The sequence below is a fragment of the Cervus elaphus genome, chromosome 13 (genome assembly GCF_910594005.1).
Source record: "Cervus elaphus chromosome 13, mCerEla1.1, whole genome shotgun sequence".
NCBI lineage: Eukaryota > Metazoa > Chordata > Mammalia > Artiodactyla > Cervidae > Cervus > Cervus elaphus.
The window spans coordinates 71979244-72001420 of record NC_057827.1 but is presented as its reverse complement, the minus strand read 5'-3'; the positions used below and the strand labels follow the sequence as shown (position 1 = coordinate 72001420).

The 22177-nt window shown below is 53.9% G+C and overlaps 1 gene segment (V, D, J or C); it reads left to right on the top strand.

Moving 5' to 3' along the window:
• Positions 1-1198: 1198 nt before the first annotated feature.
• LOC122706717 lies at positions 1199-21949 on the top strand. The segment is given in 3 exon segments: positions 1199-1270; positions 1353-1648; positions 21884-21949. Coding segments are annotated over 3 exon segments (393 nt in total).
• Positions 21950-22177: the final 228 nt, after the last annotated feature.

Genomic DNA, 22177 nt, shown 5'->3' with positions numbered 1-22177 from the left:
AGGGAGACGGGGGACCTGAGCTCTGCTCTCCAGCACTGCTGACTCAGAGGACCTCAGGCTCAGTCCAGGACGCGGAGACCCTGGGCTCGGGAAAGCTGCTCTCAGTGGGGTTTTCAAGGGAACCTGCTTCCTGAGGAGGGGCTTTCCTCTGACCATGCCGCCCTCACACTCTGCCTGCCGTTCACTGTGAAGGTTTACCTCCACAAACCATGCATGTCCTCTCACCACTGTGGTGGGGACTATGTTCCCTGAGCTCCCATCTCACGGCAGGGACACAGAGAGGAAGAAATAAGCACTTGGAGGAGGACGGAGTCTGTGCAGAGTGAGCAGGGCACCTGCCCAGCATGTTGGAGCACTGAGGAGCTCCCGGGTGCTGTCTGTCCTCAGTCTGCAGTAGCCTTGGGGTCCGCAGTGTCCACCCTCAGGGTGGGGGTCCTGAGGTTCACAAGCTCCTGCAGACACTGAGTTGTGCGCAGGACAATGTGGGACAGCCCACTGGGCAACTCAGCCATGCTGGGAAGACGGGCTTCTCAGCAGAAACGTCTACTTTGTCCACAAAGTTAACTGCAGGGTTAGTACATATTAACAACACCACCTCCAGAGCAACTCTTGATTTTAAACTGTTCAGATGAAGAAATGGTCTCACCAGCTAAGGGAAATAATAAACCATTTTTGAGTTTTTATAAAATTTAAATTGTACTGAGTTTTCTTTGAATTAAATGCAATTATCACATACATTTTCACTCCAATGTTTTGATATCCTGTTCATGAACATAAGCCAGTGAAGAAAAGAACGATAAATGAGAGTTCTGACAGTTACGTAGACCTTGAATCTGCAGTGTGTATTTGACAAAAGATGAACCTCCCTGCAATTACTCTCTTCCCAAAACCTATGCTTGATATTTTACCACATCTTTTTTCCTGACCAGCCCTTCCACATCCTTTCACTCCTGGACACATAAGACCCCAGATAAGGGGAGGGGGACCCCAGGGGTGGCTGAGTTCTCTGAGGGAGAACTGAGGGGTCAGCACCCCCTTTCACAGGGGGAGCCCTAGAGACAGGGACCTCCATTCACTACTTTCTGCTTTTTATGCAGAGGCCCCTCCCACATGCAAAGATCCACTCAGGTCACAGGCTGGAAACAAAGCACCAGGTCACTTAAATTCAGGCTCCTCCTCAGGCTTGAAGAGATTTCAGGAGCGGTGACTCTCATCTGCTCAAAGATGAGCCCACTGTGGACCTTCCTCTTCGTGCTGTCAGCTCCCAGCGGTGAGTGTCTCTGGATCAGACATGGGCACGTGGGGAAGCTGCATCTGAGCCCGTGAGTCACCGTGCTTCTCTCTGTCCACAGGGGTCCTGTCCCAGGTGCAGCTGCAGGAGTCGGGACCCAGCCTGGTGAAGCCCTCACAGACCCTCTCCCTCACCTGCGCTGTCTCTGGATTCTCATTAAGCAGCAATGCTGTAGGCTGGGTCCGTCAGGCTCCAGGGAAGGCGCTGGAGTGGGTTGGTATCATATATAGTGGTGGAAGCACATACTATAACCCAGCCCTGAAATCCCGGCTCAGCATCACCAGGGACACCTCCAAGAGCCAAGTCTCTCTCTCACTGAGCAGCGTGACACCAGAGGACACGGCTGTGTATTACTGTGTAAGAGACACAGTGAGGGGAAGTCAGAGTGAGCCCAGACAGAAACCTCCCTGCATGGGGGCCCAGGACCACCAGGGGGCGCTCGGGACTCAGTAGAAAGCCGAGCCCAGGAGCAGGTGCAGAAGAGGCTTTGGGGGCTGGAGGGCCTGGAGGGGATTCTCTTCAGAACCTGTTCTTTACTGCTCCTGCCCAGGAGCTAAGCCACAGACCCTCTTATGTGTCCTGATATTTCATTGCTATGGTTTATGTCACTCTCAGACAACTGTATGTGTATATATATTTTAATTTTTCCTTGAAGTAAGGATAGCTTTATGCAAACACACACACACACACACACACAAGCATAATAGTCAACAGCTAAATTTTTTTCTCCTTCATTTTTCTTCTTTCTAAGGAACTCAGTAAAACACTTGACTCTGACGTTCATTTCAAAACTGTTAACTACCTGAAGTCCACACCCCATTCTGAGCTTCTGTCTGGATCATTCATGAGGGGAAATACAGAGGTCCTCAGGAGGATTTGTCTGTGGGGTCAGCATGGAGCCCACCACCCTCTGTGCTCACTCCCATCACAGTGGCCGTCACTGGTGCAGAGTAAGGAAGCAGGAGCTGTGCTGGGCTCAGCCCTGAGGAAGACCCACGGACTGAGAGGACGAGGAGCTGAGCTGAGACAGGGGAGGGGCAGGGGGCCGTCAGGACGAAGACCCTGGGCTCAGAAAGGGGGACCTGCCCTTGGATCTGGTTCCAAGCCATCTGGTAGACCCAGTGCTTTCCCACCCTTGCTTTCCAACCATGTAAATTCACAGGGTGCCCATGGGGATCCTGGGATGACCAGGGTGAGTGTGACTACAGCCTCTCTGGACTCACAGGACTAGAGCTCCTCAATGCAAATTCCTCTTCAAGCTCCAGGGTAAAATCCACCCCTTGGTGGTGGGAGCTCACCCCTCTCTGCTCACACAGGGCTGAGGTCTCATGGAAGGCACAGCTGTGGTGCAGAAGATGAGGCTGTGGGGTCTTCTCTGCCTGGTGACAGCTCCCCAAGGTGAGGGTCTCAGGTTCAGGCACGGGTCTGTGGGGATGGTTGTGACTGCAGGCCACTGACAGGGACTGACTCTCCTTGTCCCCAGGTGACCTGTCCCAGTGCAGCTGCAGGAGTCGGGCCCAGAACTGCTGAAGCCCTCACTGACCCTCTCCCTCACCTGCACCATCTCTGATTACCCCATCACCAGTGGTTATGGTGGGAACTGGATCTGCCAGCCCCCAGAGAAGAGGCTAGCGTGGACAGGGTGCATATGTTATAATGGTGACACTCACTACAGCCCCTCCATCAAGAACCACACCTCCATCTGCAGGGACACATCCAAGAACCAGTTCTCCCTGCAGCTGAGCCCTGTGACCACTGAGGACACGGCCGTGTGTCACTGTGCAAGAGACACAGTGAGGGGAAGTCAGTGTGAGTCCAGACCCAAGTCACCCTCCGGGGGCTCCATGACCACGAGTGGGTGCTGGAGACACACAGTGGTGTTGTGCAGGTGCAGGGGCAGATGGTGACTGACGGCTGGTCTCCTGTCAGGACCTGGGCTTCCTCTCCTTGTAGCAGTTTCCCTGGGGAACTTCTCTGCATTCATGACTCTGTAGGTGCCTACTCAGCCTCTGAGGCAGAATGGTGTGTTGGGACAGGGGACCATATCCCCACTGCACGAAAGGCACAGTCTCTTAGGGTCGCTTCCTCTTGTCACTTATGTCCGTTCTCTGGACATTTGGTGTAAGCCGGCTGAGTCCACAAGAGAGGCTCTGCGTGACTCAGCAATGCGGCTCAGCACAGGGCCAGTGAACGAGCTAGCCAGCGGTCAGCTGTGTAAGTGCATGCTGGACTCAGACAACAGAGGTGTGTAAACCCAGAGCCAGGGAAGAACCCCCCTAGGTGGTGCAAACGGAACTGACACTTCACTCACAGCATCAGCCATAGTTCTCTCCATGGAGACGCAGCGGGACCTCCACGCCAGCCTGGGATAGAAGTTGAGTCTGCTGACACCATGCAGAGGTGCAGGAAGCCGAAAAGTTTGTGTCACCTGTGTTCCTGCATCTATGTCTGTGGTGTCATCAAGCTCACCTTCTATATCAACCTGGGGTGCGGGGTCCCACTGAATTTCCATGGAGAAACTATGAAGAGTGCTATGAGTGAGGTGTCATCTCTTTGAGCACCAACGGGGCATTCTTCCCTTCACTAACTGATAGGCTCTAGTAGGTGCAGTAGATTCTGTCATTTGGGCAGTTCTATGTTAGATAGAGCCCACATACTAAAGGAAAGCTTTTACTAGTAAAAACAATCCCTACTTGATATCCTCAGTTTTATTTTTAAGGTATGATCCACCAGAAGTTTATACGCGGACTCATCTTTCAATGAGAGAGCACAATACATCTAAGGAATATACAGAATAGTCCCTGATGAATAAAGAAGCCACTGTGAGTGCCCTCTTGGTGTTCAGCCATGTCTCCTGACTGTCTCATGGAACAAACGCTACCTTTTAGCTCATGGAACTTACTGATTTTAAATCACTTTTGTCCTAATTCATGCATGCTAGTCACTTCTGTCATGTCCGACTCTTTCCCACCCAATGGACTGTAGCCCATTAGGCTCCTCTGTCCATGAGAATTTCCAGGCAAAAGTGGGTTTGCATGCCCTCCTCCAGGACATCTTCCCGACCCAGGGATCAACCCCATCTCTCTCACATCTGCTGTATTTTCAGGTGGGTTCTTTACCACTAGAGCAACATTTTGATAATTGTGTGAGGCTCATTAAGCAGCAATCAAAGACAAATTGAGTAAACAATGTGAACATGAAAGTCACTCAGTCACGTCCGGCTCTTTGTGACCACGTGGAAAACACAGTCCATGAAATTCTCCGCAGCAGAATACTGGAGGGGTTAGCATTTCCCTTCTCCAGGGGATCCTCTGTCGTCACCTTCTCCTCCTGCCCTCAATCTTTCCCAGCATAAGTGTCCTTTCCAACGAGTCAGTTGTTCACATCAGACGACCAAGCTATTGGAGCTTCAGCTTCTTTTCAGTCCTTCCAATGAATATTCAGGACTGATTTCCTTTAGGATTGACTGGTTGGATCTCCTTACAGTCCAAGGGACTTTCAAGGGTCTTCTCCAACAGCACAGTTCAAAAGCATCAATACTTTGGCACTCAGATTTCTTTATGGTCCAACTCTGACATCCATACATGACTACTGGAAAAACCATATGGATCTTTGTTAGGAAAATAAAGACTCTGCTTTTGAATATGCTGTCTAGTTGGCCATAGCTTTTCTTCCAAGGAGCATGCTATCAGGGAAGATTAAACTGATCTATCGGGGAAGCCCAAACAATGAGAAAGATCACAAGCTAATGAAACAAGGAACCCAGATGTGGGTGTTCCAGGCTTGGTGAAGTCAGCAGTTCATGTACCTGGAGAGAGTGAACCACTGTCCACAAGCATACCCACCTGTCAGCCCCTCCCCCAGGTGATTCACATGTACGGAGGTGATGACTGCATTCCCCAGTCACATGCAGACGTGGAAAGGGGCGGGGAGGAGGGGAATGGCTCCTCTGAAATTACCTCAGGAACCAGGAATCCCCATAAGATGTTTTGTCCTGCCTTCTGCCTAGCACTGGGTCACCATGGCCGTAACAATCTCCTCACCGTGAATTCCAGCCTCTTGGCAGAGCTTTGGAATCTGAGCCTAAGTGTAAGTGCCCTGCTGTGTCCTTCACCCCTGTCTCTCTATGTTAGTCAAGTCTGTCCAGGCTCCTCTCACTCTTAGTGACATTCGATTTCTCCTTCTACTCACAATTCAAGGACACCCTCAGCTGGTACCTGCTGTTTTCTGCATCAAGAGGTAGTGTGTATGAAATTGTCATGTCCCTCCTTAAAGCAAGGAAATTCTCAACACCAAAACTTACCCTGGACTGAACAGAGTCCTCACGTTTCAAGGGAATCTCCCAGCACAAAACCAGAGAGGTGGGCAATCCACAATCCAGGTGAGACCTACCCATGGATATGAAGATGCAGGAGGCGCACCTTCAGGGTAATTCCTACCAGTTCCTGCAGGACCAGCAATACCCGCTGGGAGGATGAGCGATGCAGGGGGCCACACTCCATGGTTTGTGGGATGTAACTCTAGAAACATCCAGGCCCTCACGGTGAGTGTTCATATTTATCCCTAAGGACACCTGATGGACCGGACGAGGGGAAGGCCAACACTGGAAATGCTAACACCTACCCAGAAGGTTTGTCAGGCAGACCCTCTGTGGAAGAGCTCTTCCCCCAGCTTCTCCCAGGAGGTGAATACAAGTTCTTGTCTACAGCAGACCTACAGAGGGGGCAGATCTCACAGCTAAGGGAAGGGACTGGACCAGTGCACTGCAGGCCGGGAGGAGGTAAGCGGGGATGGGCCAATACTGGAGACCCTGGAGATGCCCACAGCCCAGACTCAGCTCCCCTGAGTCGTGGGTGTTCAATCTCAACAATGCAGGAAGCCCCTACCCACACCTGACCCCCAGGAACCTGGCAGAGCTACAATGTGCAGCCTCTTTGAGGAGGGGAGCTAGTGTGCAGAGACCACGGCCAAACGACATCCACGAGGCAGCGTGCTGAGGCTCTGGTGCCCACGGCTGGAGACGTGGCTCGGAGCACCTGACTGCTGGCCTCAGACGCTCTCTCTCTCCTGCCTGATCAAATTGGCCAGAATCCCTCTCCTGCTGTTGTGTATCTGAGGTGCTCAGGAATGTGTATGAAGGTTCCATCAGAGACTCAGAACAGCGGGCAGAAGCGGGTTGGTCACAGGGCCCTGCCGGAGGAGCTGTATCTGACTCAGCAGCGGGTCTGTCTCCCCACTGACGCCAGGTCCTGAGGTCCTCGGGCAGGTGGTCAGGAGGGACGGGGAGAAGCAGGATGGAGTCTGAGGATGGATGCACCCCGAGGCCGTCCTGGTGAAGAGATGTCCTGCCAGGGGACACGCACATGGCTGACCTAGCTTCTCTGCAGGGTGCTGTGTGGCAACCCACTCCAGTGTTCCTGCCTGCAGAATCCCATGGACAGAGGAGTCTGCTGGGCTACAGTCCGTGGGGCCTCAAAGGGTCAGACACGACTGAGGTGCCTGAGCATGCTCAACGCCCCCCGTCCCCCAGGTGAGCATTCCCTCAGGGCAGCATCTGCTGAGTCAGCTGACAAGGGCGCTGCCTCATCCTCCTCTGACTTCAGGTGTCTCCTCTCAAGCAGGGGTGGGCACTAGAGACCCTCAGGCGTTTGTGCTGTGAGTTGTCAGGGGGCGACTGCACTGGTTTCTGACAAGGGGGCTGGTCTGGCACCTTCTTGTGGGGCCCCTGCAGGGTCCAGGTGCTGCAAGAACAGGGGAACCCAGGTGTGGAACGGTAGTGGAGTGGGCATGGCGCCCCATGCCTCTGTATGCAGCTATCCTGTGACATGATGTTTGCCCCCGGGGGGCTCCAGGAGGCAGAGGGACCCCAAGTCCTCGAGAGCCTCTGGACTCACTGTGAGTGTCAACTGCATCAGTGCAGCTGCAGCCCCAGGGAGGCGACGTCCAGGTGTTCTCATAAATTTCTTCCTTGGCTCTCTCTCCAGGGTGTGTGCATTGATTGAGGCTATTTCTAGAGATGATTAAAAGACCATGCTGTCTCTAGAAGAATACTCTGATGGTAGAACACAGCCATTTCATACCAGACTAGAAACACTGTTAGGATGCCCTGTGAGCCCCGACAGGGGGTGCCCAGGACCCCACTGCAGGGCTGCTGCCCAGGAGCATGTGGGGAGGGGGCTGGGGAGACTCACAGAGGGAGTCTTCTCTTTTCACAGAAAACAATACCTAGCAGGACAAGGACTGGTGAAGTTTAATATTGGGTCCTGATGAGAATACACAGCTCAATGAGGCCACAAGAAGTATGTGTGTATATGTGTGTGTGTGTGAGTGTGTGTTTGAGTGTGCGAATGTGTGTGCTTATGTGTGTGTATGTGAGCACGTGAGTGTGTATGTCAAAGGTGTGCATGTGCACGTTTGTGTGTGTGCATGTATATGAGTGTGTGAATGTGTTTGAGTGGATGTGTGAGTGTGGATGTGTGTGCATGTTTGTGTATTTATATGAGTATGTGTATGCATGTGAGTGTGTGTATGTAAGTATGAGTGTGTGTATGTATGCATCTGAGTGTGTGAATGTGTGTGATTAGGTTTGTGTGTGTATGTGTGAGTGTGAAAGTGTCTGTGTGTGTCTGTATGTCTGTGTGACAGGTGAGTGTGTGAATGTGTGTGATTGGGTTAGTGTGTGTATGTGTCAGTGTGAAAGTGTGTGTGAGTGTGCATGTCTGTGTGACAGGTGAGTGTGTGAATACCCACTGGTGGCAGAGTTTGGGGAACACACTGATTAAGACGTGAAGATGTCTCTGTGACATTAAAGGCTGGTTCACGGTGAGGACTGTGTCCTGTGGGGCTGGTCCCTCACTTCAAGAGCTCTGAGTGCACAGCGGTCAGGGACATGGCAGGGACACACGTCCTCAAACAAGGATAAGGACACGGACACACAAATTCCCACTGAGCGTGGTCATGGGTCATAAGACTACTCCTTCCTAATATTGCCCGTGTAGTGAATGTGAAGTTTTCAGCCTCTAGAACATGCAGATGACCTGTGGTGTCCTAGGTTAAATTGGGATATTCTGAGCCCTGAGAACATCACCCACAACAACACCGGCTCTGCGCAGCAGTCCTGGGAGCACAGCCCTCACCAGGGACGGGAGCTGGAGAGTCCTCCTCCTGGGGCCTTGGCTCCTGGTCAGGGTCATCCCAGTCTGGGGTGGAGGAAGGGACAGGATACAGTCAGGGGGGTTCATGCCCTTCTGTCTCCAGTCCACGGGTGTGCACACCCAGGTGCAGCTGGTGCAGTCGGGGCTGAGCTGAGGAAGCCTGGGGCATCAGTGAAGGTGTCCCGCACGGCTTCTGGATACACCTTCAGCGACTACGACATGCACTGGGTGTGACCAGCCCCTCAACACGGGCTTGAGTGGATGGACGGATTGACAGCAAAGATGGTGGACAAAGTATGCACAGAAGCTCCAGGGCAGAGTCACGTTGGCCGCAGACACGTCTACCAGCACCTCCTACATGGAGCTGAGTAATCTGAGGTCTGAGGACACGGCTGTTTATTACTGTCTGAGACACACAGTGTGAACACCCACATCCTGAGGGTGTCAGAAACCCTGAGGGGCAGGGCGGCTGTGCTGGGGCTGACGATGACAGGGCCGATTGGGTCGGGGTCCTGAGAAAGGTGGGTGCAAACATGTGCTCACTGTTACAGGAGAGTGTTCACTGTCAGAGGAGTGTGCTCACTCTCAGGGAAGTGTGTCCACTGTCATAGGAGTGTGTTCACTGTCAGAAGATTGTGTTCACTGTCGGAGAAACAGTGTGTTCACTCTCTGAGGACTGTGTTCCGTCAGAGGAGTGTGTTCACTCATGCAGGAGTGTGTTCCCTGTACAGGAGTGTGTTCACTGTCAGAAGAGTGTGTTTGCTGTTACAGGAGTGTGTTCCCTGACAGAAGAGTGTGTTCCCTGTACGAGTGTGTTCTCTGTCAGAAGAGTGTGTTCCCTGACAGAAGAGTGTGTTCCCTGACAGAAGAGTGTGTTCCCTGTACAGGAGTGTGTTCCCTGACAGAAGAGTGTGTTCCCTATCAGAGGAGTGTTTTGCTGTTACAGGATTGTGTTCACTGTCAGAAGAGTGTATTTGCTGTTACAGGATTGTGTTCCCTGTCAGAAGAGTGTGTTCGCTGCTACAGGAGTGTGTTCACTATTAAGACGTCTGCAGGTAGTTGAGCCTTTTGCTGCCCCGCTCAGGAGTGAACACCCCTTTTGCTCTATGTCATTGCCAGGACCTGGTATGCTGTGTTCTGGGTTCCAGCCGTTCTAACTGTGCAGTGGTACCTCACAGTCCTTTAAGCATGCAGTCCCTGATGGCTTGGGATGTGGAAGGTCTTTCCAAACGCTCATGTGTCAGCTGTCCATCTTTGCGGGGAAGTTCAGATTTCACCCATTTTTCACTGGGTTGCTTACCTTCTGTTGTTCAATTATGGTAACATTGGTATGGTAACGTGCATTCATAGCACAAAGCTCTTCCCAAATATGCTATTTATAAACATGTCTCTCCAGCCTGTGGCTAGCCATTAGATTCCCTTAACCGTGAGTTCAGAAAACAAGTGTTTTTCATTGTGATCCTCTCCAATTTATACATTTTCCCCCATGGGTCATGCTTTTGGTCTAAAACTTGTTGGTCTAAAAACTTGTTGGCAAATTTAAGGGCACCCAGAAGTTTTCCAAGTACAGCCCAACCCCACCCTCAACAGATGGGGCTGAAGAGGTGGGAAAATCAGGAACATGGAAGGAACATGCAATTCTTCTCAATGGGATTTCAGTCTCTTCTCCCCCACAAGCTTTATTCTCTTTAATCATGTATTGAAACCTGTACTTATGGATGGTTATTCTGTACTTGGAATTAAAATAAACATAATGTTTTAATTTTGTTCAAATTGTTCCACTTTTAGCCTGGGGTTGGCTAAACTTTGGGGTTGGTGCCTGTAGCCCTTTGAAATTCCTGTGTGGTTTTGTGTCTTGGAAGACTCCATGGGCTGCGGGACTACTCATAGGCTGCCCCAGCGTTGTCTTGCACACTCCTATCCCAGCCCTGGAATTAGCCATTTCTCTAAGCAATTCTGCTTTCCTTGGCTGTGAGAAGTTGTCAGAAACCAGGAGTTTAGGGATAGTTGTTCCCATGCAGCTGTGCTGACGATGGCTGCTTGGCTAGCAGAGCTAGGGAATCTGTAACAGTGTCCCGCACCAGGTACACGCTGGTGTCTAGCAGTATTCCTGAATCTAGTCTTCTCTGCCGGTACTAGACTGAACTTTCAAACACAGTGGTGCATCCACCCCTACCCCAAAGCTTCACGGACCTCTCTAGCCGTCCTCCCTGGCATCTGGAACTGCCCACGCAACAGTGAGAAGCCTGGTTCCCATCACGTGCCATCTGGTACCTAGTGCTCGGGTCCCAGGATGCACACGCAGTGTTCTGAGTGGTCAGCACTGTCCGCGAGGACACACGGGGTCATTGTCGAGGCTCAGCCCGGTGAGCACTCCTCCACCCTCAGCCTGACAGACCCCACATGTTGGGAAAGTTCCCACAGAGCCCACCACCTTCAGCATGCTGTTGTAAGCTGTGTAATGTCAGTAGACATTGTTTACAGTCTATATTTCATCCTGAGAATCAGGACCTCCTAAATGATGTTGTACATGTGCATGTTAGGTTCATCCTTCATGCCAACAAGCTCCGCGATTTTTGACAAGGGCATGATGTCGTGGGTCCACCGTCCCAGGTCATACAGCATAGCTTCACCACCCCTAACAATCACCTACGCTTCACCCGTCCAGTGCCCTCCCTTCAATTCCTGGATCCGCTGACAGGTTTATCTTATGTGTGTGTGTGTACGGGTGCTCCTTTGGGTCTGACTCGTTCAGACCCCCTGGACTGTAGCCCACCAGGCTTCTCTGTCCATGGGATTTTCCAGGCAAGAATCTTGGAGTGGGTTGCCATTTCCTCCCTCAGAGGATCTTTTCCACCCAGGGACTGAACCCGTGTTTCCCACGTCTCTTGTGTCTCCTACCTTAGCAAGCAGATTCCTTACCACTGCACCACCTGGGAAGCCCTGTCCTGACTATAGTTTTCCCCTTTCCAGAACAGCCTATAAATGAACTCATACCATATGTAGGCCTTTAAGACTGCTTTCTCTCACTTCGCCAAATGCATGTAAGGTTCTTTCACACCAGCCATGGACATTCCAGAAAGGAAATTAAGAAACTGTTCCATTAAAATTGCATCAAAAAGAATTAAATGCCTGGCAATAAATTTAACCAAGGCAAGGAGAGACATGTGCCCTGAAAACTACAAAACATAAGACAAAACATGAACCACAGGAAGAAATGAGACTCCATGCGTGTTCAGTTGTACCTGACTCTCTGAGACCCCCAGGGCTGTATCCCACCAGGCTTCTCTGTCCATGGGATTTTTCAGGCAAGAACACTGGAGAGGGTTGCCATTTCCTTGGGCAGGGTATCTTCCCGACCCAGGGATCTTACTTCTCCCAACAACCTTGATTCAGCCTGTGCTTCACGGAGCCCTCCCCTCCTCCATCTCCTGCACTGACAGGCGGGTTCCTTGCCGCGCGCACCACCTAGTGCACAGACACCTGAGTTCACAGATGGAGCAGCTTTTTCACATTGAAGGAGAGCAAGGCTTCTCCGAGTCAGTGACATGACCAGTGAGGAGCAGGCAGCCACTGAGAGGGCTGATGGGAGCCTTCAGGGCCCGGAGAGAGGAGGTGGCTACTCAACTGTTTGGTGTCAAATGGTTGGTTTCATGACACATGAAGTTTCCATCCACTGAAAAGAACAGATTCCTAGATGACCCTTCAGGGTTCGATTGCTCTTTCTTCTACTCTTCCCCTGCGTGTGTGGCCCACAGGCGGCCCGCTCTTTCTCTGGGAAAGGACGCCGTGCGTGCCTCCAGTCTCAGCAGTCATGGGTGAAGCTACTCCAGCCGTTTGTGTGCACTGTGTGGACGCACCTCAGGTCACTCAGGAAGACACCGAGAAGCATGCTTGCCGATCTCAGGATAAAGCTGCAGATATTGCTCAGTCGCTAAGTCAGCTCCGTGAACTGCAGCACGCCAGGCCACTTGTCCTCCACTACCTCTTGGAGTTTGCTCAAACTCATGTCCGCTGAGTTGGTGATGCTATCTAACCACCTCTTTCTCTGCCGCCCCTTTCTCCTTGTGGCCTCAATCTTTCTCAGGATCTGGGTCTTTTCCAATGAGTCAGCTCTTCACATCAGGAGGCTAAAGTAGCGGAGCTTCAGCATCATTCCTTCCAATGACTATCCAGGGTTGATCTCCTTTAGGATTGACTGGTTTGATCTCCCTGCTGTTCAAGGGACTCTCAAGAGTCTTCTCCAGCAGCACAGTTCAAAAGCATCAACTCTTTGCTGCTCAGCCTTCTTTATGGAAAATGGCAACCCATTCCAGGGTCCTTGCCACGAGAACCTCACAAATAGCATGAAAAGGGTAAAACCATGCTACCTTTCTTCGAAACTGCCACACCGCCTGCCGAGCTGACTGACTGGTCAACCTTCTTTCCACAACAATGACGAGCTTTTCCATTGTCTTCCTCACTGGTCAGCAGTGGGCATCGCAAGACTGGTGGGTTTTAGCCATTCTAACCGTATGGCCAAACAGTGGCCCTGGGGGTGAGGACAGCTCTTAGGGAGGGTCTGGATTTTCTCCGGTCCTGCAGCTCTCAGACATGTCCCCTCCATACCTGTGGAGACGGACCCTCAGTCTCCTGAAAGTCCACTGCACTGTGACCTTCACAGAAGGGGAGTGGTCCCACAGACAGCACAGGTCTTGCTACAAGCACGGGGTTCCAGACCCCCACCCCACCCCACCCCAGAAGCTCTGTCTGACGCACACCAGAGTGGGCCGAGAGGCCCTCCCCACCCCAAGGGTCCCTCCACACTGCTCACAGGTCATTCTGTCTCCTCAATAGCAGCCTGGGTGGTGGGACGATGGAGGGATGACGAAGCCCACCCTGCCTCCTGAAATGCAGTCTGGGGCGACATGCAAGTGTCTCTGTTCCCATGCGTGCTGTCCTGTGGGAGCCAGAGGGGCCAGCTCCCGGTGGGTGTGTGAGACACGCCCCGATGGACCCCCATCCTCCTCCGCTCCGGCTCTGGCCATGTCCAGGGAAAGGGGGGTGGTGGAAAGGTCAGTGGGTGGTGGAACCCCATGGCCAACCCTGGCCGGTAGAAGCGGTGGCCACAGCAGTCCTGGAACAATGTCCGCCTCTTGGAAAAGTTGCATTACACAATCCCCTAGTCCATCAGGCAGCGGGCAGGCTGCTTTGCGGGCGCCCCACGGCCCTGCCTCGATGGGCCAGGCCAGGACCCCCACGAGGCCACCCTGGCACCCGTGCACTGCCCACACTGCATCTGCTCCTGACGATGCCTCCCTCACAGCGTCTCTGCTCAGGGGTCAGCCAACCGGGGGCAAGCCCTCTGGGCCAGCACTTTGATCCTTGGAGGTCACGAGCACCCTCTCGATCACCCCCTCTGGGGAGGGGGACCAGCTGCCTTTTACAGGATCCCTGCAGCCAAAGAAAGGTTCTACAGGACTAGTCCCCTCAACCCAACCTAACCCAGCAACCCCAAATTCTGCGTAATGACAGCTTCTGTAACCACACGTGCAGGAAACGCAGTAGCTGGTTATGCCCCATGTAGCCACATGCACTGAAGCTTTCCTCCAATTGCACGTCTCAGGGACTCAGATACCACAGGGCTGCCAGAGCACCTGCCCAGTTATCATCACAGAACTTCCCAGGAGCACACAGGCTGCCAGCCCTCACACAACCCACATCCGGTGTTCCTGCAACCAAAAACACCAGGCCCGGAAATCAGAGACGGACCTTCCCGTGGGCAGGGAGAGCTGACAGCCTCCCTGGCACGCGCCTCCGCCGCAACAGCCGCTGCTGCACAGGCCTGAAGGCAGACGCAGCGCGCCGTCCTCTACAGGATCCAGCAGGTGAAAGCAAACACCTTTCCCGCCTGCAGGAAGTACTCCCTTTGACCGTTTCTGCAAATGGTGAGGAGGACGTGAAGGAGTCTGTAACTCCCCCAGGATGACAGCAGACGGACACAGAATTCAGAGCCAAGAGGAAAGGGGCAGGGCTGCGGAGCAGCAGGGCCCAGAGACATCCCGGAGCCCGAGCTCCTTCCGCTCGGCTGGCCTCACGGCAGGCCGATCCGCCCAGGGCCGGGAGTCGGGTCACGAGTCGCAGCCTCACTGGCAGAGCCAGCGGACAGAGCAGAGGGCCAGCGAGGGTCCTCCTGAGTCGTCTCGCCTGGGGTTTCACTCTAGTTCCTCGTATGGTGCAGGGACCGGGAGGTGAGGAGGTAGAGTGCTACAGGCCACAGGCTGCTGCAGACACTCCCTGCTTCCCGCTGGATTCTGCAGGGAGGGCTCCGGTTCTCATCCCCTGCAGCCATGCCCAGCGGGGCTTGGCCAAGGGTTTCCTGTGAGCTGATACTGGGGCAAGGGGGCAGGGTTCAGGAGACAGCCACTCCGTACACCATGGGCCACCTCCCTGTAGCGAGCAGCTTGCAGTCAAGGCAACAGAACACAGACGTGAAAGGGAAGGAACCAGATCCGACTTGTTCTCTCCCAAGACAAGAAGGCAAAAAGCGACATGGCCCCATGAGCAAAATGCAGCAGGGGGCACCCTCTGTTAATACAGAGTTCTCATATTAGAGATGAAAGATAAATCTTGCTTTTGATTCTGCCCTGTGAGTGAGTTTCTGTCCTCTGTGGACGGCTACAAACTTGTGTAAAAATGCCTGAAATATTTCCTCGCTCCCCTTGGGTACCAGCAGGCCCCCTGGGTCCACAGAGGCACAGGCGAAAACCATCCCCTGCCAGGAAAGAGCCTTACAGAAGGATAAGAAGGGAACCCAGGTCTCACAGTCAGGCCTGGCTTCTGGTCTCACCAGCCGGGTCAGCAAGAATCACAGAGAGCGTCCCAGAGGAGAGTGGGGAGCCTGCTCTTCAGGGGGCCTAAAAGAAGCTTCCAAGCGAAAACCACGAGGAACACACGGTTTGCAAGTGACCTACCTGCTAACCAGAATGAGACACATGCAATTATGAACTTTTAAGACATTTTCAGCACCTATGAACGTGACGTGAGCAGTGTCTGGTTCCAATCGCCAAAGTAGAAGGAAGTGGTGCTCACCGGGAGGAACAGAGGACTGCGCAGGAGGGGGCCTGGCAGCCCCCGCGGGCAGAGCGGGGTCATGAGCCGCGGTGCAGGTGTACGTCGGGCGTGCAGACCGCTGGAAGAAGGGCTGGACGTGTGGGGTGGAGACAGGCCTCCGCTCCCCTGCCCTGCCCCTGCCATGTCACCCTCGTGGACCCGCCCTCCGCCCGCCCCTGCTCAGCCCCGCTGGTCTGATGACCAGGCTCCCCCAGGGCCTCGCCCGGTGACTGTGACGCCGTCTCTGCAGATGACCCGCCAGGGTGGGGCTGGCAGCCCAGGCACCCTTTGTTCTCCCTCAGTGTCTCCTCGGGCGGCAGTGGCCTCAGCACGCGGCTCAGGCCTGGCTCCTCTGCGGGGCCTCCCCTTCTCTGTCCTCGCTGGCCGACACCCTGAGCAGCGCCCCCATGCTGGCCGAGGGCGGGGTCACCCTGAGGGCAGCCCTCTGGCTGCTCGGGCTCTGGGCAGTGCTGGCCGCTGTCCAGTGCTCTCCGGACCGCCCCTCATGGCGCTACATCTCCACGGAGGTGGTGATTCCCAGGAAGGAGCCGCACCAAGGCAAGGGGGCCCAGGTGCTGGGCTGGCTCTCCTACAGCCTGCGCTTTGGGGGACAGAGGCACCTTATCCGCATGCGGCGCAAGAGGCTCTTTTGGCCTGGGTACCTGATGATGACTCAGGATGACCAAGGAGTCCTGCAGACGGACCACCCCTTCGTCCCTGAAGACTGTTACTACTTTGGCTACCTGGAGGAGACCCCTTTCTCCATGGTCACCATGAACACGTGCTACGGGGGTCTCCAGGGTTATATGAAGTTGGATGACCTTACCTACGAAATCAGCCCCCTCAAGCATTCTCAAAAGTTTGAGCACGCTGTTTCTCAGATGGTGGTAGACACCAATGTAATGGGACGGATGCACAGACCGGGGTATGAGGAGGAAAGGGACCCTCTGCTCTCTCCAGCAAACATCACTGCAGGCCCCCGATTGTCTAGTAAGCTGTTTTTCTTCCATGTAGCACATATTAAAGCACTAGTTCAGTCTACTAATGCATTTTACCGAACCGTAAACAATGTGTCAACAGCTGCTCAGTACATGGTAGAGGTGGGCAATATCATTGATGCCGTTTATCGTGGTCTTGAGATGAGGTTTTATATTAGCGTCCTACACGTTTTTGATGTTATGGACCCAGTCAACACTGAGTCTCTCAGACAAAACAGTCCATACTTCAACTTCTATGAAACATTCCTAAGTCGTTTTTATAGATCACATACTGGCATAGTCTTTAATACAGTTGAACCACCAGATGGTGCCGCTATGCCAAACATTAATAGTTTCTGCCACGGAAATAATTTGATTGCAATGGCTACATCAGGGAAATCTATCCTACGTGTGGCTCTCTATGTGTGCTTCCTACTCGGCAGAAGTATTGGTCTGTATTATGACAGCGATAACTGTGTTTGCCAGAGAAGGACCACCTGCATTATGAATGTCTACCAGTCACTGACAGATGCTTTCAGTAACTGCTCCTACATGCATTTAACACGTGTATACACGGGTGTGACAAGCGATTGTATGTTTGACCCGAGGCTGGCATATTACAATAAATCAATAACAAATGAACGTTGTGGAAATGGAGAAGTGGAAAGTGGGGAGCAATGCGACTGTGGCTCCTTCAAGGAGTGCTATAACAACCCATGCTGTGACAGCCTCTGTTCCTGGACTGCTAGAAGTAACTGTGATGCAGAAGCCTGCTGCACAAACTGCACATTCTCCAAGCCCGGGATGCTCTGCAGACCCATCCAGAGTATATGTGACCTTCCTGAGTACTGCCGTGGGGTAAGCAAGACCTGCCCTAAAGATGTTTTTATGCAAGATGGAACCCCATGCGGTGAAGAGGGCTACTGCTTTAATGGAAGTTGCACTGACCGCAATGTGCATTGCAAAGAAATCTTTGGTAGAGGGGCTTTCAATGCTCCGAATTCATGCTATATTCTAAACAGAGGAGCCAACCGATTTGGACACTGTAGAAGAATTCCTACCTCTCTCGGCTATATAGCTTGTAGGATTGAGGATCAGCTTTGTGGAAGGCTGCAGTGCACCAACGTCACTTCTCTCCCTCGGCTGCAGGAACACGTTGCATTTCATCAAACTCATTTATCAGGGTTCTTGTGTTTTGGTCTGGACCTACACCGTGGGACAGGAACCGTTGATGTTGGCCGAGTGAGAGAGGGTACCCTCTGTGGTGATGGAATGTACTGTTTAAACACGTTCTGCAATAGTTCTGTGAGTAAAATAGAGTATACGTGTCCCCCTCAGAAATGCAGCTTCAGAGGAGTTTGCAACAGTGAAGACCACTGCCATTGCCACGTGGGCTGGGCACCTCCGCTTTGCAAAACCATGGGTAAGGGAGGGAGTGCAGACAGCGGACCCCCTCCGAATCTATTTCGGTCAGTACCATATGACGAAACAATTCTCATCTATCTGAGACTGGTGTTCGCTCGCCTGTATGCCTTGACAGCTGCACTGCTCTTTGGTGTGGCCACAAATGTAAAAACTATCCAGACCAGCAAAATTAAGGAAGAAACCGTAAAACCTGTGTAAACCAGCCTCCTGACCCCTGCACAACTGCAGGGGAGGTAGGAGAAACTTCTGAGAAGGAATCAGTGATAGACAGCAAAGCTGAAGTCTGTGGCAGACAGGGGTGGGGGCAGGTATCAGGAGGGTCAGCCTTCTCACACCAGGTCTCTTCGATAGGCCGCTGACCAGCACTCTGAAATAAATCTTGAAAACCATACATAGATGTCCTGTAATATTTTGTATTCCTAAGAGCCCAAACTGAGCCTGAGACTGGTCAGGAGAGACCTGAGTCAGCAACTGGGTCTTGACCCAAAGTTGCTCGTCCCAGTGTTAACAATCCCTTTAGGGGCAACTTTATTTGGGTTTTCTCCAAATCAGTGCTCTTGAACACTGAGGTTTTCCTCATCTCTTAGCTACCTTCGCTTTTGCCAAACCCAAACTGGATTGAGGGTGGTCGAGGACTACTCCCAGTCGAGGACTATTCACGTCGGGTGGGGGGCTAATGGAGTGGTCTGCCACACGTGGCAGACCCACTGTCCTCTGGCAGCTGGGCAGGGTGGGTGCCTTCCACGTCCAGCCTCAGGACAGAGCAGAGACCCAGACAGACACTTCTCACCCTTGGGTGACCTCTGGCTGTTTCTGAGGTGAACGTCATGCACGTGTATGCAAGAGTGAGTGTGCTCAAGTGCTGGGTGTGTCTGGCCTCCGTGAGGACACACCCCCCAGGGGGCCAGCCTGGTGCCCAAGGCCTCCAGGCTCTGCAGACTCAGCGCTAGAATCTAGATTGGCTCTCCTCTTTTTCCACAGTTCTTGGGTAAAGGTTTTAAAATCCTCAGACTCAAACTGGGTTCTAAAACTCAGCGATGGAAGGTTCTGGAAACACTCTCCTGGCCCCACAATGGCTCCAGGAAGTGGGAGCCCAGGGACCACTGGGTCTGCTTGGGAGATTCAATGCCAGCATTCATGGGTGAAGACCCTCCTAACCTCCCCAGGGTCCTCCCACCTCCCACCGACCCCTGCCTGCAGAGCCCAGTGCAGGCGGAAGAGGTGCCCTACCCTGTCCAGGGGCAGGACTCTTCCCCGCCTCTCCTGATCAGGGCTGGCAGATGCCTGGGTTTACATGCTTAGAACACAGGGGTACCTCCTCAGAACCTTGGCAAAGCCTCCTTTGGCCCACCTGCTCCCTCCCGTACCTGAGGTAGCAAGTGGACCAGAGACAGCACCCCATGGTGAAAGGCCACCCTTCCACCAAAGCTCTTGAGAGACAAGGTTCTTCTCCGCCCACCTGGCTCATCCCCCAACTGGGAGAAGAAGCTGGAGAAAGTGGGCTGCTGTGGATTAGCCATTGCAAAGTCCCGCTGAGCAAAGTCAGAGGCTTTGGGTTCATCCAGGGCTTTGGGAGGAGGGAGGGGAGGCAGAGGCAGTATTGTCATGGTTCTTGACCTGAAGCAGCCCAATGGAAAACACTTATTTGGTATTAGTCGATTCTGAAACTGAAAGCAGAAGTAGCGTCTAAAATAGAGGATAGCTTCCCCTGTCTCTGGGGAAGAACCAAAGAAACCTGGACCAAGCAGCAAGTATCAAGAGTGGGACTGATGACAGTGACTGGTGAGTGCCCCAGGAGCCCTGGACCGGCTGGGAGGGGCTCGTCGGGGGAAGGCGGGCCCCACCGGGGAGGAGATGCTCCCTAGGCCTCCCACCACCCACAAGAGCCACGCCTCCCTGACCGGCCCCGCCTCAGTACCTGCATGTTGGAGAAGACTCTGGAGAGTCTCTTGGACTGCAAGGAGATCCAACCAGTCCATCCTAAAAGAAATCAGTCCTGAATATTCATTGGAGGACTGATGCTGAAGCTGAAGACCCAATATTCTGACAAACTGATGTGAAGAACTGACTCCTTGGAAAAGACCCTGATCCTGGGAAAGACTGAAGGCGGGAGGAGAAAAGGACGACAGAGGATGAGATGGTTGGAGGGCGTCACCGACTCGATGGACATGAGTTTGAGCAAGCTCAGAGAGATGGTGATGGACAGGGAGGCCTGGTGTGCTGCAGTCCATGGGGTCGCAGAGCGGGACATGACTGAGAGACTGAACTGACTGAACTGGGGCCTCCCGCCACTCCCCAGAGCCACGCCTTCCTGCCTCCTGCTCTCAGCTGTCCTTGCTCATAGACGCCAGCTGGCCCCCCTACAGGGGGCAGCACTGCAGTCCCTGTGGCCCGGGGGCTGCTAGCAGCCTCAGAAGGAAAACCCACCTGCATGGAGCCCCCAGGACAGGCCGCCTCACCCAGCCCAGGCTGAGCGGGTAGGCATGGACACTGCTGAGGGCCTCAGCAAGCAGCCACAGCTGCCCAGACAGCTGCAGCCCCACGAGGGCACATGCCGGGGGCGCTTGGCTCCAGGGGCCCTGCTGGCCACCTGGGGCTCCAGAGGTGACCTGCAGGGGATGAGGGGAGACTGCCCTCTGCCTGGGGCCCCGTGTGGTGCCCAGAGGAACCCCGGGCAGTGGCCAGGCTCCTCTTGTCCTCAAAGGCGCACTATCAGCCTCAGAACACAGGGCTGGCGAGTCCTCCGTCCAGACCCAGCAGAGTGTGCGTCGTCCACTCTGCCTGAGCTCACCGCGGACCTGCCCTGGACTCCCTGCCTCTGCCCCATCCTCCCCAGACCCAGAGCCCTCCCCCAGCCCAGAACCAGCCCTGCCCACCCACCCCAGAGCTGTCTTCTCATCACAGCCTCCGTCCTCGCATGGAGATCTGGCGCCTCCAGCAGCTGGCAGGCAACGGTGTGCTGGGCCCTTTGCTGCCCGTGGCCAGCCTGTGGAGTAATTAGTCGTCACGGTCGTCACGGGTCCCCTGGGGATTCATGGTGAGGACCCAGAAAGTGGCACGTGGGCGCTGCGCATGGTGCCCAGACCACAGCAAGCACTCAGTCCACCAGGCTCTGCAACAGCTACTGCCACTCCGTGCCGGCAACCCGAGCCGCCTCCCTCCCTCTGCGGCAGCTGACACACCTGCCCCCACCCACAGCTCCGGAACGCGAGCGCCCACCCCCAGAGGGGCCGTGTCTGTGGAGCCAAAGCCTAGCCGTGGCATGCGCTCCAGCGGCTCTGCCCCTCGGGCAGGGCACGACACACCCTCCAGCTGGAGGCCGCCTCCCCAGCGCGCTGTGCTCGCAGGCAGCCCGGCCATCCAGCGTGTTTGCAGCATTGCTCCCTGTCTCTGCCCCAGTCCAGGGGCGCTCCCTGCCCCGCACCACCCGCTCCCCCCACAGGCTCTGCTCCTCTGCCCTGGACACAGTGCGGGCTGGGAGGCCCGAGCAGGTCAGAGCACAGGGGTTCGCAGAGTTGGCCGACAAAGTCAGTGCCATCACCCAGAATGCTGCTTTTCCAGCAACAAAACTGACTGAGGAAGAGGTAGGAATCTAATTAGAAGGCTAATCGTCAAGAAAGCGCTGAGCTTACCGAGTTTGCAATCACCTGCACAGGCGAATCTGGGCCCCGGTGGATTTGGGACAGGTTTCAGACGTCTGCAAAACTGGTCATACCCATGTGTAGGAATCCTGCCCTGATGCCCCATCGCTGTGTGTGGGTTCCTACCCTGATGCCCCCAAAAGGAGAAGCTCAGGCTGGATGACATGTCAGCAAACAGCCAGACGTCATCACTGAAACTCTTATTCTTGTTTGTTGTGGTTTAGACGCTAAGTTGTGTCCAACTTTTCACAACCTCATGGAACGTATAGCCCATCAGGTTCCTCTGGCCATGGGGTTTCCCAGGCAAGAATAATGGAGTCTGTTGCCATTTCCTTCTCTAGGGGAGCTTCCTGACCCAAGAACAAACCAACATTTCCTGCATTGGCAGGAGACTTCTTTACCAGTGAGCCACCAGGGAAGTCCAGATGAAAGTCTAGGAAGTCAAATTCTGTCCAGTTCACTGCACAGACTCAGATCAGACACTCAGAACTCTGTACAGCTCACCCAGTGATCTCGCCCACGGGAAACAAAGACTCACTCTATTAAGCCACTGCAAGCCCATGTGGACACCAAGGGGGCACCCTCTTCTTTCCACAC